We start from the raw sequence: 16,649 nt of genomic DNA, 5'->3' as shown, positions 1-16,649 counted from the left end.
TTTATTTATTTATAGTTATTTCACAGGAAAACTGAAAATACACCAATAATAAAATAACAACACTACATTTATTTGAGTTGTGGTGGGGGAAAGACACTCATCCCCAAACCGCTCCCCTCCCCCAGCTTAAACCCCACACTCAAAGGCTGGGGCGGGGTTGGAGGGCCTGAGAGTCATACTTAGGGGCTGGAGGGGCTGGGAGTCTCACAGTCAGGGGTCTAGGGGACACATTCAGGAGCCTGAGAGTCACATTCAGGGGCTGGGAGTCACACACTCTGGGCCTGGGAGTCTCACAGGTGTTACAAAAATATTAGAAACATAATACATATTATTCAAAAAAACAAGTAAAATTTAGTATTTTACCAGTTCAGCTGTACTTAAATTAATGGGATGGTTGAGCTTGCATTTACTTTGCTACCTGTTGTATCTTTGGAATTGTTGTGTCACCCTGCAGCACAGTCCCAGCCTCTCCCCCACAGGCTCCCAAATACAGTCCCAGCCCCTACCCCAGTCCCCCGTGGCTGCAAGCCGGCCAGGACTTGCCCTGGATGGCAAACACGAGCCACAGGAACCCCAGCCAGGGCGGCTGGAAACCTCTCAACCGGATGCCCGGACCTCCCACCCTCACCCCACCTACCTGAGCTGGGCACTGCTTCTTCTCTGCATTCCCTAGCATTCTAACTTATTTCCCCCCATGTCCAGGCATATTTCCTTACTCCAGTGGTCACCAACCAGTAGATCAGGATCCACTGGTAGATCTTGGAGCCTCTGACACGTGATCCTGACTGGTTTGGCCAAGAGGCTATCAAGTGCAGGTACTTCAGCTGCCCCTCCCCCCACCGCTGCGCACCTTCTGCCCTTTGCCTGGGAGCTTTCCCCCCACCCCCCGCCACCCAGGAGCCTCCTGCTTGTGGTACAGAGCAGGGAAGGGAGAGGGGGGCTGCTGATGTCAGGGTGCCCTTTCTTCCACCCTGTATTCTATCTCCACAGAACGAGGAGAGGGGGGCACAGGGCTTGAGATGGAAAGACTTTTTTTTTTTTTTGAAGGAGAAAGTAGTTAGAGACATTGAGGCTAATGGCAATTGGGACAAATTACAACATGGTTTTACAAAAGGTAGATCGTGCCAAACCAACCTGATCTTTTTTGAGAAAGTAACAGATTTTTTAGATAAAGGAAATGCAGTGGATCTATTCTACCTCGACTTTAGTAAGGCATTTGATACAGTGCCACATGGGGAATTATTGGTTAAATTGGAAATGATAGGGATTAATATGAAAGTTGAGAGGTGGATAAGCAACTGGTTAAAGGGGAGACTACAGCGGGTCATATTGAAAGGTGAACTGTCAGGTTGGAGGAAGGTTACTAGCGAAGTTCCTCAGGGATCAGTTTTGGGGCCAATTTTATTTAATCTTTTTATTGCTGATCTTGGCATCGAAAGTGGAAGTGTCCTAATAAAATTTGCGGATGACACAAAGTTGGGAGCTATTGCCAATTCAGAAAAGGATCGGGATATCATACAGGAAGATCTGGATGATCTTGTAAATTGGAGTGATAGCAATAGGATGAAATTTAATAGTGAGAAGTGTAAGGCTATGCATTTAGGGATTAATAACAAGAATTTTAGTTATAAGCTGGGGACACATCAGTTGGAAGTAACGGAGGAGGAGAAAGACCTCGGAGTCCTGGTTGATTATAGAATGACTATGAGCTGCCATTGTAACATGGCCGTGAAAAAGGCTAATACGATCTTGGGATGCTGTAGGCGAGGTATTTCCAGTAGGGATAAGGAGGTGTTAGAGCCATTACACAAGGCATTGATGAGACCCCATTTGGAATACTGTGTGCAGTTCTGGTCTCCCATGTTTAAGAAGGATGAATTCAAACTGGAACAGGTACAAAGAAGGGTCACTAGGATGATCCGAGGAATGGAAAACCTGTCTTATGAAAGGAGACTCAAGGAGCTTGGCTTGTTTACCTTAACCAAAAGAAGGCTGAGGGGGGACATGATTGCACTTTTTAAATATATTAGAGGGATAAATACCAGGGAGGGAGAGGAATTATTTAAGCTTAATACCAATGTGGACACAAGAACAAATGGATATAAGATGGCTAGTAGGAAGTTTAGACTTGAGATTAGACGAAGGTTTCTTACCATTAGAGGAGTGAGGTTCTGGAACGGCCTTCCAAGGGAAGTAGTGGGCAAAAGATCTATCTGGCTTCAAACTTAAACTAGATGGGTTTATGAAGGGGATGGTTTGATGCGATAACATGATCTTGGTAATGAATTGACCATTCATTATCAGTGGGAAATAGGTCAATGGAGGGATGATAGGAATTACTAGAGAACTTTCTGGGTGTCTGGCTGATGAGTCTTGCCCACATGCTCAGGGTTTAGCTGATCGCCCTATTTGGGGTCGGGAAGGAATTTTCCTCCAGGGTAGATTGGCAGAGGCCCTGGAGGTTTTTCTCCTTCCTCTGTAGCATGGGGTACAGATCACAGCTAGAGGATTCTCTGCATCTTGGGGTCTTCGAAGTATTTGAAGGCTTCAATATCTGAGATATAGGTGAGAGGATTATTCTGGGAGGGGTGGGTGAGATTCTGTGGCCTGCACTGTGCAGGGGGTCAGACTAGATGATCATAATGGTCCCTTCTGACCTTAAAGTCTATGAGTCTATGAGACTTTGCTGGCTGCTTTAGAGAGTGGTGCAGGGCCAGAGCAGGGGTAAGCCTGCCTTAGCCCCAATGTACCACCACCCAGGAGCCACCTGTGGTAAACAGTGTCCAGCTGGAGCCAGCTCCCAACCCCTGCCCCAGTCATGTACCCACCTCTACACCCCAAACCCCTGCAGACCCAAACTCTCTTACAGAGCCTGCACTCTGAACCCCCTCCTGCATCCCAACTCCCTGCCCCAAGCTCAGCTCAGAACCCCCTCACACTCCAAATCCCTTAGCCCAAGACCAGAACCTGTGCCCCAACTCTCTGCTCCTGCCTGGTGAAAGGGAGGGAGAATGGAAGGACGGAGTGAGCAGGGGTAGGGCCTTGGAGAAGGGGCACAAAGGAGGCGGGGGAAGGATATTTGGGTTTGAGGTAGATCCTGGATTGCACCTAAATTCAAAAAGTGTTCTTGTGCTTAAAAAAGTTAGAGACCTGTGCCTTACTCTGCTCTGAGTCACTGAAATAGTATTCAATTCAATTGATTGGTTTAACTGCCTGAAGGTTATTAAACCAATTAAGCTGAGTACCACTTCAGGTGAATGGCTCCTTAAAACTAAGCCAGCAGTGGAGCTGACCAGCAGGGGACCTTTTCAAATGTGTGAATGACTCCTTAAGAGCACCACCTGGAGAGACACTTGGCCACCCTTTTGAAATGCAATGGTGACCCATATTTGGGTAGCGACCTATAGGTTGGGAAGCCCTGCACTAGACCATCCTTCCTCTCATTTGTACCTGTGTGGTTCCAGCCTATAGTACCTCACACGTAACCAGTTAACCAATTAAATGGGATTTTACCTCCCCAATCAGAAAAAAGCAGTCATTCCTCCATCAATGTAATACTAAATGTAATCACCACATTATCACTCCCTAATGTAAAAAATTAAATATCTTAATTTTAATAATGAAGAATTTATATTTCATAATTATTTGAGGCATGATATTTTTTAAATTAAAAATAAAACCTTTGCTAATTCTTCTATACATTAAACAGTCTTGGTTTACAATGGTTTAAAAAGCTTTAAAAAACAGACAAAAAACATGAGACTGATTTATATGAATTTCTGCTCTCTTTGTGTTACTCTTCTTTCCTTCACCTGTTCTCTTACTAATCGCATCCTCCTAAACCACCTCATCTTTCTCTCCACTTTAAACGTTTTCTTCTAAAATTTGTCAAATGGATCTGGTCCTTATTACTAATTTTCCCATTACTATTGGAAACCAAATTCACTATAGCCCTTTTCTGTTAAAACAGAACGAATTATAGTTTATAGGGATGAAGAAAAAGAACACACTTCATCAAATAATCATTTAAAAATGTACTAAAATTAAATGGAATATTTTTAATAATTTCTTATTTTAAGAAATCTGAAATCAAAATTAATTTAATAAAAATAACACTATTTTTGAAAAATACAATAATTTAAATACAGCATGTACATTTTCCATTTATTTAAAAAACTTAATTAAGGACCTAAGAAATGGAAATTATTATTTTTTATGAAAGTCATATCATCCCTAAAATAGATACAGTACATCGAGTGTCCTCTGCAGCTCCTGTACAATCTATAAGAAGAATAGAACATACGCAGTTAAGACTTCATTCCACCAACATAACACTATGTAGCCCCAATGAAACCACAGAGGTCTCGTCTGTCTGGGAAGTTCTTTTTAATGGAATAGGACCATCAATAAACATGCATTTTATTTTCACTGGAAATGCTGCTGCAATTTCAAATATGCACATTAGTTATGCAAAAGTAGTTCTGTCTTGGGAAAAACAAACCATTTAGTGTCACTAAAATGTACTAAACACATATTTTTATCTAACATGGTCATGAACTATAGTAATCTAGCCATTACTGAAGATGTCTCCATTTTCATATGAATGATTTTATTCTTTTCAATTTTTAAATTCTGAATAAAGCTAAAATTAGCAAACTTTTTAAAATCTATAAATCATTCTAAATATTGCCTCATCATGCCAAAACGTATTTGTGAATGAGCGAGGTTGATTTATTTCAGCTCAGTTACAGGAACAGAATTATCTGCTACCTCACCAAAGCAATCAAAATTTCAGTTCATGGGCCAGAATACGATTTCTTAATATATTCATATTTATCAAACACTTCTTAAACCCACTATTATTTTAACAAGTTTCCAGTAAACACGGTTAAATGTATATGTACACTCACAGACTTTCTGCCACTACCAATAGGTATCTACAACTATTACTGCCTAACCATATCTGTATCAGTGCATTCTGAGAAATCTAGGCAGCTATCCTATACTGCCTCAAAAGAAGAAAAAGAGTAGACAGAGGATAAGAAATAGAGCAGAGTGTGGCGCATTGTATTCTGGGATGTCCTACAATTCAGAGACCAGGAAAGGAGGTATTAACACAATGCAGTCAACTTGTGAAACTTTGCCAGGAGATTCTGTGAAGGCCAAGACTATAATAGGTTTTAAAAAAGAACTTGATAAATTCATAAAGGATAGCTCCATCAATGTGTTATAAGAAGCACATAGGATCTTTTTCAGGGGGAAAAGGCAATATGCCATATTTATTGCAAATATATCATAGAAATCAGCATATGCATTCATACATACACACTCACACACAAGTCCTTCCTTTTGTTTTAAACCTGTTGCCTATAAATTTCATTTGGTGACCCTCATAGTTCTTGTGCTATGTAAAGGAGTAAATAACACTTCCTTGTTTTCTTTCTCCACACCAGTCAATATTTTATAGATTTCTTTCAATCTACCTTTCTCATCTGTTTTTCAAGTTGAAAATTCCCAGACTTATTCACCTCTCATCGTATGAAAGCTATTCTATACACCTAATCAATTGTTTACCCCTTTTTTCTACATTTTCTACTTTCAGTATATCTTTTTTGAGATCAGTTGACCACATCTGTATGCGACAATCAAGATGTGTGTGTACCATAGATTTATATAGAGGTAATATGATATTTTCTCTTATTATCTGTCCCTTTCTTACTGAATCCTACCATTGTTAGCTTCTTTCTTTCTTTATTTTTCTTTCTTTCTTTCACTGCACATTGAATGAATGGTTTCAGAGAATTATCCACAATTACACCAAGATCTCTCTCTGTGTCTCGCTCTTTCTCTCTCTCTCTTTTTTAATGTTAACAGTGTCAAATCACAGGGCCATGGACTAACAGAATTATGGATTCACCTCAACACAGAGTCGATTAAGGATAGTTTGTTTTATTAGTCTCACTACATCACTGCTACTACAGAGTTATGTTGCTGAATTGTTGTTATACAGCTATTACAGAGTGCACATTAGCAAGCCCTACAGAGCAATGCATATAAGAGTAAAACGCACTTAGAAGACTTACGTCCCTTTTACCGTAGGGAGTCCTATTCCTGATCCTTGCTTCAAGGGCCACAGTTGAAGTGGCTCCAGCTGGGGAATCAAAGGCACCCTCCAAGGTCTAGGTCCTTGGTGAAACTCACATTAGTTATATCACAGTTGTTTACAGACTGTGCGCGTACTGGCTCCGCACCACTCTTAGCATTCTCAGGAAGTTGAAATCAAGGTCAACGTGATTTATTCCTCACTCAGGTGCATGGGCTGCGGCTGATAGGGGCCATCTGGTGTTTGCATTTGCAGGGTACAAGGCTGTACTAGGCTGTGTACTGAAAGGATGGAAATTTCCATCCTGGCCCTCTGCACTACAGGCCCTGCGTATGGCTTCTTATAGGACAAACAGCTATTTACACCCCATCATTTTATATGTATAGTTTGGATTATATTTTCGTGTTATTTTGCATTTATCACCACTGAATTTCATCTGCCATTTCATCAGAGGGGTAGCCATGTTAGTCTGTATCCGCAAAAACGCGTCCTGTTACACCTTATACATGAACAGATTTATTTGGGCATAAGCTTTCAAGGGCTAACTCCTACTTCATCAGATGCAAGGAATAGAAATTACAGAGGTGGGCATAAATATACATATACCAATACCCAAGGCTTGACAAACCCTGGCGAGAGCCACTTGCCAGCCCTGCACTGCGCATGCGCCAGACCAGCACTGCGCATGCGCCAGACCAGCACTGCGCATGCATGAAGCGCTGGTGAATGGGGCGCTCGGAGCGACCTGCCAATACCACTCCATGCATCTGATTAAGTGGGTTTTTGCCCATGAAAGCACATACCCAAATAAATCTGTTATCCTTAATCTGCCATTTTAATGTCCAGTTATCCAGTTCTGTGAAATTCCAATGTAACTCTTTACAGTCTGCTTTGAATGATTTAGTTGGGGTTGGACTTGATGATTTCCTGAGGTTTTTTACAACCCTATAATTCTATGACTTAATTATCTTAAAATATGTTATATCATCTGCAAATTTTGCCAACTCTTCATCCCTTTTCCCAGATCGTTTATAAATATATTTAACAGCACTGATCTCAGGACAGCCTCCTGTGGGACAACACTATTTTACCTCTCTCCAGTCTGAAAACTGACAATTTATTCCTTCTTGAAAACTAGTCAATTCAAATGATTTTAAAAAAATTAAAAGTGGTTTCAGTTCATACAGACTTGAGTCCCTGAGAATTTCTAACTAACATATCTGCCTTAAAAAAGACTTTTCAGTCCCCTTTTGTGTAGGAAAAGCCTTTACTAACAAGTGTGGAAACTGACTGACTACACTGGAAAAACAGTGAAAGTGACTATGCACAAACATTTATTAAATTAATTATGCACAAATGAAACACACCGAAAACAAAAGGCATTCTCTCTAGTCTCTTTCACTTCTACCAATCTAAAATGTTATTTGTAAAATTAAATAATAAAAAAAAAAGTTAATACAAATGAGATTTTTAAGTTGACAGTTTCCCATTAATTTTATCAGCATATACGAGCTGTAGTAAGATGAGGGTTTGAAACTTAAGTCCATGTATCGTCAGGAACTGGTCGGGATGCCTGACTGATGACAAGAACACTTCTAATTTTGACAAATTAATATTGGCAGAATTGGAACAAGACATTTTAAGAAAAGAATCTGAAAGACCAGAGGGGGACTAACTTTTATATTATAAGCAATGAGAGTTTCAAGAGTCAGCATAGAGGCATGCATGAGTCACTGGATAGAAGAAAAAATATTTTTAAAACAAATACAAAACAGTTCTCTACGATCATCAATATTCTTACTAAAAAAAAATGTAACAGCTAATAATTACGTTACTAATATTTTCAATATTCACTTTGTACCCCTTCACTGTGTAGCAATTAAAGCCTCAATTATGCAAAGACTTATACATATAAGTAGTCCCACTGAATTCATGAATTCTACTTGTATAAAGCTTTACTGGATCCATACCTAAAACAAGAAATACCTAGCAGACATTTTTAAATAATTTCAATAGATACTTACCGAGACAATGTTGTTTTCCCTGAGCCAGGCAAACCTCTTAAAATCAGAAGTAATTTCTGTGACCTACATAACTTATCTTCTGAAAATTGCTGTAAATAAAAATGATGTCCTCCCTCTATCTGGTAACTTCTAGGATTTTTCCAACATTCTTTTCCGGTTTCACAGAAACCATTATTCATGCATCCATCTTCATTGCTATATCCATTTCTAGAGACTTGCACACTATGGATGCCAATATGAGCAGCAGAACTATTATTTTGTTCCAACGATGGACAGCTCCTATTAGTACTGCCACTATTTCCATGGTAACCTGCATAATTCTTGTGAAGAGATTCATCGTTCTGAGGATGGAGAGTATTTGGCTGATGTGATGGGGAATTAAGAGTTTGAACATCTAAATGAAGGTGGAACCTGGGAGGAAGAGGACCCTGAGGTATTATGAAAGATTGTGTTGGCTGCCATTCAGGCCTAAATTGAGGAACCGACTGGTTCCAAAATTTAGAATCTTCTTGCCAATTAAAATGATTCTCAGTTCTCTGGCCATTTGTTTCATCGTCAAAACATTTGGATTCCCTGTCTGTTTTCTGGCCACTTGATACATTATAGAAACATTGTCCAGTATCAGAATATAATTGTGTTCTACTGTACCAGGTATCTTGTTCATCCTCATGAGATGTCTGACTGTATCTATTACATGATATAAATTGTTCCTGAGACGAATCAGTTTCTTTGTCCTGTGAGTTACCTTCTAACTCATCTTTATCGCTTTCAAGCTGTTGAATTTCTTTATAAAATTGGCACAATTCATCATCTATTTCTGATATATCACAAGAGAGTGTCTGTATTTTCTTTGCTTTCTTTTTGTTAATTCTGCTGTCAAGTACAGCCTTTTGTTTCTCTCTGATTGTACTAAATTTAGTGAAATTCATAGTTTCATTCTGTTTGTTCTCCTCCATTGGTCTATAAATGGGACCAATAAATGTTTTGCTTGTACTATATTCTTCATTCTCCACCTCACCTCCATTTATTGTGAATGATTTATTGCTAGTTTCTTTATTAGCTTCATCAATTTTTTCAGAAATGAAAGGGCATATATTTTCTGTAATCTCACTGTCTTTTACGGGAAGATTTACACTCTGAATGATCTTTGAATGAGTAGACTCAAAAATCCCTGGCCTATTACCAGCATGTTCTTCACTGGATGTTTCCAAGATATCTGTACTTTCATTCTCTTTCTGCTCCAATTCCTGTTTTCCTGGGTCATCAGAGATGCATAAAGGTGTCTGTTGATTGTTTGTTTTCTCAGTGTCTGTTTTCACATGAGATTCCTGGAAACTACCAGCACAGGATTTATCATGAGCTTCTCCTGCTGATTTCATTTTTTTATAACATGGTTGAACTGCCATTTCATCTTGACATTCCAAAGGCCTTACTTTACATTCAGCATGAAGCATCTTAAAGAAAAAAAGCAAGAATACACTTTTGCAATATATTATGTAAAATTAGAATTTTAACATCAGAATTCATCTACCATCACAGTTACAATAAGTTAGTTATTCATTTAATCAAATGAAACTTCTTTTATAGGCTACTGTAATTTAGGTTTTAAATAAAAGTTACCTATTTCGGTAGGTTTATAATAAACATTATTTTAGTGCAGAGATTTTCTTGTATTTCAGTGATTTTTTTAGCAATTCATTATTTGTGCCATTTTTTAAAAAGTGAATTTTGTGTTTCAGAAATATATGATAACAGGAGCCTGAATACTGGAATTCTCTAGTTATCTACATTAGGGATGTCAGATAGCATGTAACTGAACTGTTGTGTAATTGCATCAGATTTTAATGGTTACATGACTATTTGATAGTCCCCACTCCTGAGGAGCTCCCTAGCATCCTATGCTGCTGCCTCTCTATCAGGAGCAGCAGCGCGGGGTCGCAGGCAGGAGGCAATCTGCAAGGGGAGCTGATTTTAAAACCAGTTTCCTGTGCAGACCTGCTCCTGCCTGCCACCTCTGCTGCTGCCTCTGATAAAGATAAAGAGCTCCAAGCTCCCTGTGGACAAAGTCTGCTCTGCGGTAGCAGCCCCTGTCCACGGGGAGGTGAGACCCTCATGGAAAGGGGATGCTGGTACGGATCAGCTTCTGTCCACAGCAAGCCCGGGCCTGCCATGGACAAAAGCTAACCTGCACTCCCCCTCGCACTGCTGCCTCTTATAGAAGCAGCAGTGTGGGGGGCAGCAGGCACCACTGTAGAGCCCCCAGCACTGGCTCCTGCCCCCCACATTGCCTCAGTAGGAGGCAGCAAGCGGAGGAGCAGGTGGGTCTTTGGAACCAGCATGCCTCACCCTCCACGCTTCTGCCTCTCTATCTTCCATCGACTACTCCATTAGTCAATAAGGGAGGGAAACTGCAGTGGGGTTAGATATCTACACATTGACATCACTAAACCACAGTACAGGTTCAGTGTGGGCATTAACAATGCAATTACTTACACCAGTGGTGGGCAATCTGCAGCCCAAGAGTCACATGTGACCCATCAAGGTTGTGTGTGTAGCCCACAAAACTTTTTGTTTACCATTGGTCATGCACAGCATTGGCAGATACTGCTGGTTTCTGTCCATGTAATTTTTTTCCTACATGTATTACTAAAGTGACAAATAAGTAAAGCAGGGGCACATTAAATGAGGTGTGTGCTGATTGCCCACAACACTGTGAGAGCCGTGCACTGCCTCTGCATCCAATCAAAGCACTGCTACAGTTCAATTGGCACTAGGAATATAAGTGACTAGTCAATTACCTGATAAATATATGCTTATCCAATACTAGAGAAGTGACTCAACTAATTGCTTCCCCCCACTTGCTGCCTCTATCAGAGAGAGACAGCAGGGGAGAGGGGGAGGAGCTGGTGCTGTGGGGAGCTGGTTTAAAAGCTAGTTCCCCCCAGCATCATCTGGTGGGACAGGGGAGGCAGAAGTGCAGTGGGGGACTAGGCTGATTCCCAGCTCGCACTCAGTCCCAGACACTGTGCCTGTGCTTTTTAAATGTATTAAGAGCCTGGCGGTTAGCTCCCCGCAGCTCTTAATACATTTAAAAAGCAGAGGTACAGCAGGGATAGGTACCGAGAGCGAGCTGGGAATCAGCTGTCCCAGCTTGTGCCCAGTCCCCCCACAGCACATCTGCTTTTTAAATGTTTTAAGTGCCACCAGGAGCTAACCCCACTGCAGCACTGCAGTTTCCTTCCCTTATTGACCAATGGAGTAGTCGATGGAAATTCCATTGACTACTTGATTAGCTGATTACCCACAATTTAACATCCTTAATGGGCACTCCCCACAAGTTCTAGGCATGCAAGCACACTTAGTGATGTTACCCTGTCCTGGGAAACTGTCTTGGTTACAACAGTCTTGCAGCTCACTGAGACAGATAACCACTCATTTACTAGCCTAGGTTGCCTATGGCTGACTTACACCATTACTCTCAAGCTTCATTCTTTTTTCTCCAGGGATCACCCCCTAAAAATTAGATAGCAAATGCCTGTCCTGAGTTAATGATTGACCTCTACTCAGACTGCCACCAAAATGCTACTTAGAGCCACTGTGATATGCATTGGACTATTTCAACTCATAGCCCAAACACCTATTAGATGTCAGTTATTAATCAATACTAAACTAATGTTTTAATTTTTCTATCTAATCTAGTATTATTTATATTACCATAGCATCTGGGAGCCCCAGCCCTGGCTCAGGAGCCCAGCGTAAGAGGCCACTGTATAAACGTGGAATAAAAAGACTGACCCTTTCTCAAAGAGTTTACAGGCAAAGCGGGGTAGGCAATAATTTTTGATGGGAGGGCCACTCCAAGATTTTGGAAAGTGGTCGAGAACCACACTCTTCCATTATATTAATGGAGGAGATGCGGAGTCTGGAATGGAGGTTGGGAGCAGAAAGGAGCTTGGGGTAAGGTACTGGGGTGCAGGAGGGAAACTGGAGTCTGGGAGGGAGTTGGGATGAAGCAGGCAGTTGTGACCTAGGGCATGGGACTGGAGTGCAGGGGTTTGGGATGTGATCTGGGGAAGGAGACTGGGATGCCAGATGTTGGAAGGGATAAGAGTGGGAATGTGGTGGGGGTGAGGTGGCTCCTAATCCACCCCCCACCCCCAGTTTTAAAACAGAAATGGAGCCCTGCAGCCGCCTTTCTGCATGGCAAGCTGGAGACCCTGCCTGGGGTTCCCCACTGCCTCTGCAGGCCAGATCCGATGGCTTGGCAGGCCAGATTCGGCCCATGGGCCGGATTTAGCCCAGGCCTGGGCTAAGTACAACACAAGACAAAATATATGGTTACAGGCAGATGGAAGGGTACAATGGCACAATATTAAGATACCATAATAGGCAGTGGTTTCCAAATGCCATTATCATTCCTTTTAGTGTCATCAAGTCACCTGCATATTAAGTTACTCAACTCAAAAATACATCGCCTTTCATGGCATTCCAGAGGTACACAGAGAAGATGGAATGCAGTATCAAGTAAACTGCCTTTCAAAAGACAAGACTCATGCTTTGGTTTGAAATAAGGTAATACATACATCAGACAAGATGATAAATAATAAAATTTCCAGCTTCATATTCCTGCTAGAGGGTTAATTCTACTACAGATTGAACCTCTCTAGTCTGGCAACATCTAGGTCTGGTATAATTTTAGTTAGTTGGAGGTCCACAAATCATGGGTATGGCCAAGTTTCCCATGGTCTCATAAAGTTTGTTTACAGACACCAATCCTGGTTCTCAGGGTTCTGTGAAGTAATTTTGCTTTAATTTACCACTAAATGCCATCTAAAAACCCAATAAGCGGTGGAAGTGCTGATAATTCTGCTATACAATATTGTCCTGTGATTCAGCAAATTCTCTGGGTCAGTATTTGTCAGCTCCCGAGTGCAGCACTAGACAGGCTCAGTAGTTTACAGTAGTGTCTGTAACCTATTAAACTTCTAAACTTTGGAAAGTTACAGGTATCTAATAACTGAACTAAAATACAATTATTTGTAGGGAGAGTGAGATTCCTTTATTTAAACATGTACTTTTAAGACAGTTTTTATAGATTCATCTTCCATTTACAGAAAAAAATGCTATAAGTGAGCAAGGTTAGCCACTTCCCTCCTGCCCCAATATGGAAATAAGAATAATTTTGCTATTTGCCTATTACTCTCTGCTCTCAACAGGTCAGAAGAGAACTTTGCTGCTTTCTGTTTTCTGAGTTCCTCTGGGAATAAGACTGAATTGGAAAGAAATGTTGTCTCTCCTCTCTTAGAATGCAGTTACTGTTAGCAAGTGAGCCTGTGCATCTTTGTCTCCCCAACTGTCACCCATGCCACAACCCCAACTTCAATAATGATATGCAGAATGTTGCTCCGTGTTATAAACTATCTCCCCACGTTTCTAGAACAGGAGTGGAAGATGTTTCTCTCTCAAGAGTGTGAGGTATTGCTGTGTGTGTCACAGTATCTCCCCTCTCCTTGGGGTGGGTTGGATAGAAAATGTTATTGTGAGTCTGTCAGTCTCTCCAGGATGGGAAGTTCCACTGTGCATACAAGACAGTATCTCTCACTATGTTGAACTGATGGGTAATGATGTATTTGAAGTTTCTACCCTCTCTCAGGGTGGGTAATAGGGGGTGATGCTGTGTGTGTGAGACATTATCTCCCTCTGTTCAGGGGATGCATATGTTGATGTGTGTGTCCTAACACATCCTTTATGGGCTGAGGTGTTGCTATGGGTGACAGTCTCTCTCTCTCTCTCTCTGGGTGTTGTTATTTTGTGTGTAACAACCTCTCTGTTAGTTGGGGGTTGTTGCTGTGACGGTATCTCTGGTTTAGGGGAGATAGGGGGTGGGTGTGAGAGAGAGGCTGTCTCTGGGCTGGGATGTTGCTTGCTGTGTGTGCGTGTGTGTGTGTGACAGGCTGTCTCTCGGCAGGGGGTGTTGCTGTGTGTATTTGTGACAGGCTCTGGGCTGGAAGTGTTACTATGTGTGTGTGAGAGAGAGAGAGGCTGTATCTGGGTTGGGATGTTGCTTGCTGTGTGTATTTGTGTGACAGGCTCTTTCTGGGCCGGGGATGTTGCCTGGTGGGTGGGTGGGTGCGTGTGTCTGTCTGTAAGTAACAGGGTCTCTCTGGGCCGGGGATGTTGCTGCTGACTGGGCCCCGGCCACCCTGCGCGCCCCACCCCGTTTCAATTGCCCCATCGTGGCGCCCCCAGCCCCAGCAAGCCGTTCCGGGGGCCCTCCCTCCCTTGAGCGTCCTCTCGCACACCCGGCCCGCCCCCATCGCATCACAACCGCGGCTGGGTGAGAGGACCAACCTCTGGGCAGAGACACCAACAGCTTTTCGCGGCCCGGCCGTCGGCTCGCAGCAGCGCAGTCCCTGGCAGTGGGGGGGGGAGGGGCGCCCGTTCAGCTCTTCACTCCCAAGATGGCGTCTGCTCCCGCAACAGCAGCACCGGGGTGAACGCGCCCATTCTGAGGCTTCGAACTACCATTCCCAGAATGCCTTGCGAAAGCCCCTTCCGCCACCGCTTCGGCGGGAAGCTGCGCTGAGCAGGAGAAGGGCTGCAAGGAAGGGTAGGCAGCGGCTGGCTGCACGTTGTGCCCCGTGGCGAGCTGGGAAGGAAGTCCCTGGCAATTGGGGATGACACGGTGATGATGCCTGGTGCATTGATGAATCACAAGGAGACCCCTGCATTGGGGATATCGTAACACGTGACAGGCGGGCACGTGCAAGGGACATTCTTACCTTTTGTTGGGAAGGGGGCGCTCCCCTTGTTCTGGAGGGGATGTGATACCCCTGTTTGGCAGTTGGTTTTTAGGGTCATTCTTCTGGTCTCACTCTGAATGATCTGTTTGCTGGTAGGAGAGATATTGCTGCATGTGTTAGCTGTTACTGTCTTTTGTCTCCTTTCCCTGAACGGTAGGAAAACGTCAGTGAGAGTTTTAGGGAGTGGGGCAGCACACAAGCAACTGTGATTTCTTTAAATGATAAATATTAAAACGTTAGAAAAATAAAAACCTTTTTGGATGTTGAAAACGTGGGTCATGATTGATGGTCACTTGCTGAAGGTTGCAGACTATTTACTTACAGTCACACTTGGAAACAGTTTCAGATTTGTAGTTGCTGTAGTTTGGTATTGCTTCCTAAAACTCTTTAATGCTGGATTATTTTTCTTAACAAACTACAGTGGTGTGGATCCTGACTAATAACAGTTCTGCCAGTATGAATTTGAATTAATAGTACAATTCTCTTCATCCTCCCCCACTCCCACTGGCTGTTTCTATATTCAGCAGACTAACTTCGGTTTATTGTGCAAACATAATACGCTTTCCTTAGTAGAGAGTTCTGAGATTCAAAGAATTTGTTTTTCTTTAGCTTGCATTTATCTTGTACTAAAACAGATTATATTGCCTCTCATACATATTTTTCTGAATTGTTTCTCTTTTGCTATTTGTGAAAAGGTTGATTTTTCTGATCCTAGTCTCTTGCCACTCTCCTAACATTTTTAGAACATGTAATGAACAAGTCTTGTATGCTCTCACAGTTCCCTACAATGGGTTACTAGAAATCAATTATGAGTGATCATACTTCTTTTTCAATACATTTACAGTCACCCCATATCCTCAGCTCATCTGAACAAAAGCCCCAGGCAAAAACTGTAAATGTTCACAGCTACTTACTCACCCCAGAACATACAGCTGGGATCTACTTCTGCAGCACTAGGAAAAATAAAGGTAATCTCTACAAATTAACAATTTTGGTATTAAAAAGTTAAGGGTGTAGCATCTCTTCCCTCAAATCCTGAGGCTAGCTCTCTTCATAATGATTAGATTAGGATGACAGGAATCAATTATCTACTATGTATCTGAGAGAGTCTGTCTATCCATCTTGTTTGCCCAAGAACTCTTGCTAAATGGTAAGAGTTAGGAACACCAATTTTGGTATACAACTTCCTCTTATCATAACTTAAAGCAAAATAAGGGGTTAGTTGTGTCGGAGTGAAGGGCTCTTCCCCTGCTCTCACAATCTGTACAGGGCCGCATAAAACCATGCAGAAAAACAAAATCACCAAGCAGGTGAAAGGGGCACCGCTCCTGTCCAGGACTGCCCCAGTCACAAGCCTCTCCCACCCCCAATTTATATTATACAGGAATATTGTTGTTTGTCCCTCTTTACTAGTAAGCAAAGGGAAAGTGCACAGTTTACACCCATTCTTAATCTGGCTGGGGAGCACGGGGCAGATTAACCTGGCCCTGGCCCAAATGGGGGACATGCACCCTTCCCCCAGCTGTACCTGCTGGAGTTGTAGCAGCCATGGACAGGCACTTCTCACATGGTCCCAAACTGCTGTGGTGAGAGGACTGGGGTGGTCATCTCTTCTCCCAGGAAGCCTGCATACTGAACCCCTAATTCTCAGCCTCACCCCAGAGCAATGATTTAAATAAAGAAAAACAAAAATTGACTGAATTAAGAACCCAAGCAACA

The 16,649-nt window shown here is 42.3% G+C and overlaps 1 protein-coding gene across 7 annotated transcripts in view; it reads right to left on the bottom strand.

Moving 5' to 3' along the window:
• The window catches only part of N4BP2L2 (NEDD4 binding protein 2 like 2), a 93,667-nt gene extending 78,876 nt beyond the window's left edge, over window positions 1-14,791 (bottom strand). For 2 of the 7 annotated variants that reach the window (XM_006134208.4, XM_075919196.1), the window contains exons 1-2: window positions 14,479-14,789; window positions 8,128-9,581 (exon numbers count right to left, since the gene is read on the bottom strand). In XM_006134208.4, coding sequence (XP_006134270.2) covers window positions 8,128-9,581 — 1,454 coding nt within the window. In that variant the 5' untranslated portion in view covers window positions 14,479-14,789. Of the gene's footprint in view, window positions 1-8,127; window positions 9,582-14,478 lie in introns of all 7 variants that reach the window. The other 5 variants (XM_075919197.1, XM_075919203.1, XM_075919204.1 and 2 more) reach the window with 5 other exon arrangements.
• Between the last annotated feature and the right edge of the window lie 1,858 nt (window positions 14,792-16,649).

Source organism: Pelodiscus sinensis, chromosome 1 (assembly GCF_049634645.1).
Source record: "Pelodiscus sinensis isolate JC-2024 chromosome 1, ASM4963464v1, whole genome shotgun sequence".
Taxonomy (NCBI): Eukaryota; Metazoa; Chordata; order Testudines; family Trionychidae; genus Pelodiscus; species Pelodiscus sinensis.
Note: the sequence above shows the minus strand (reverse complement) of the source record. Positions and strands in the feature narration are given on the sequence as shown.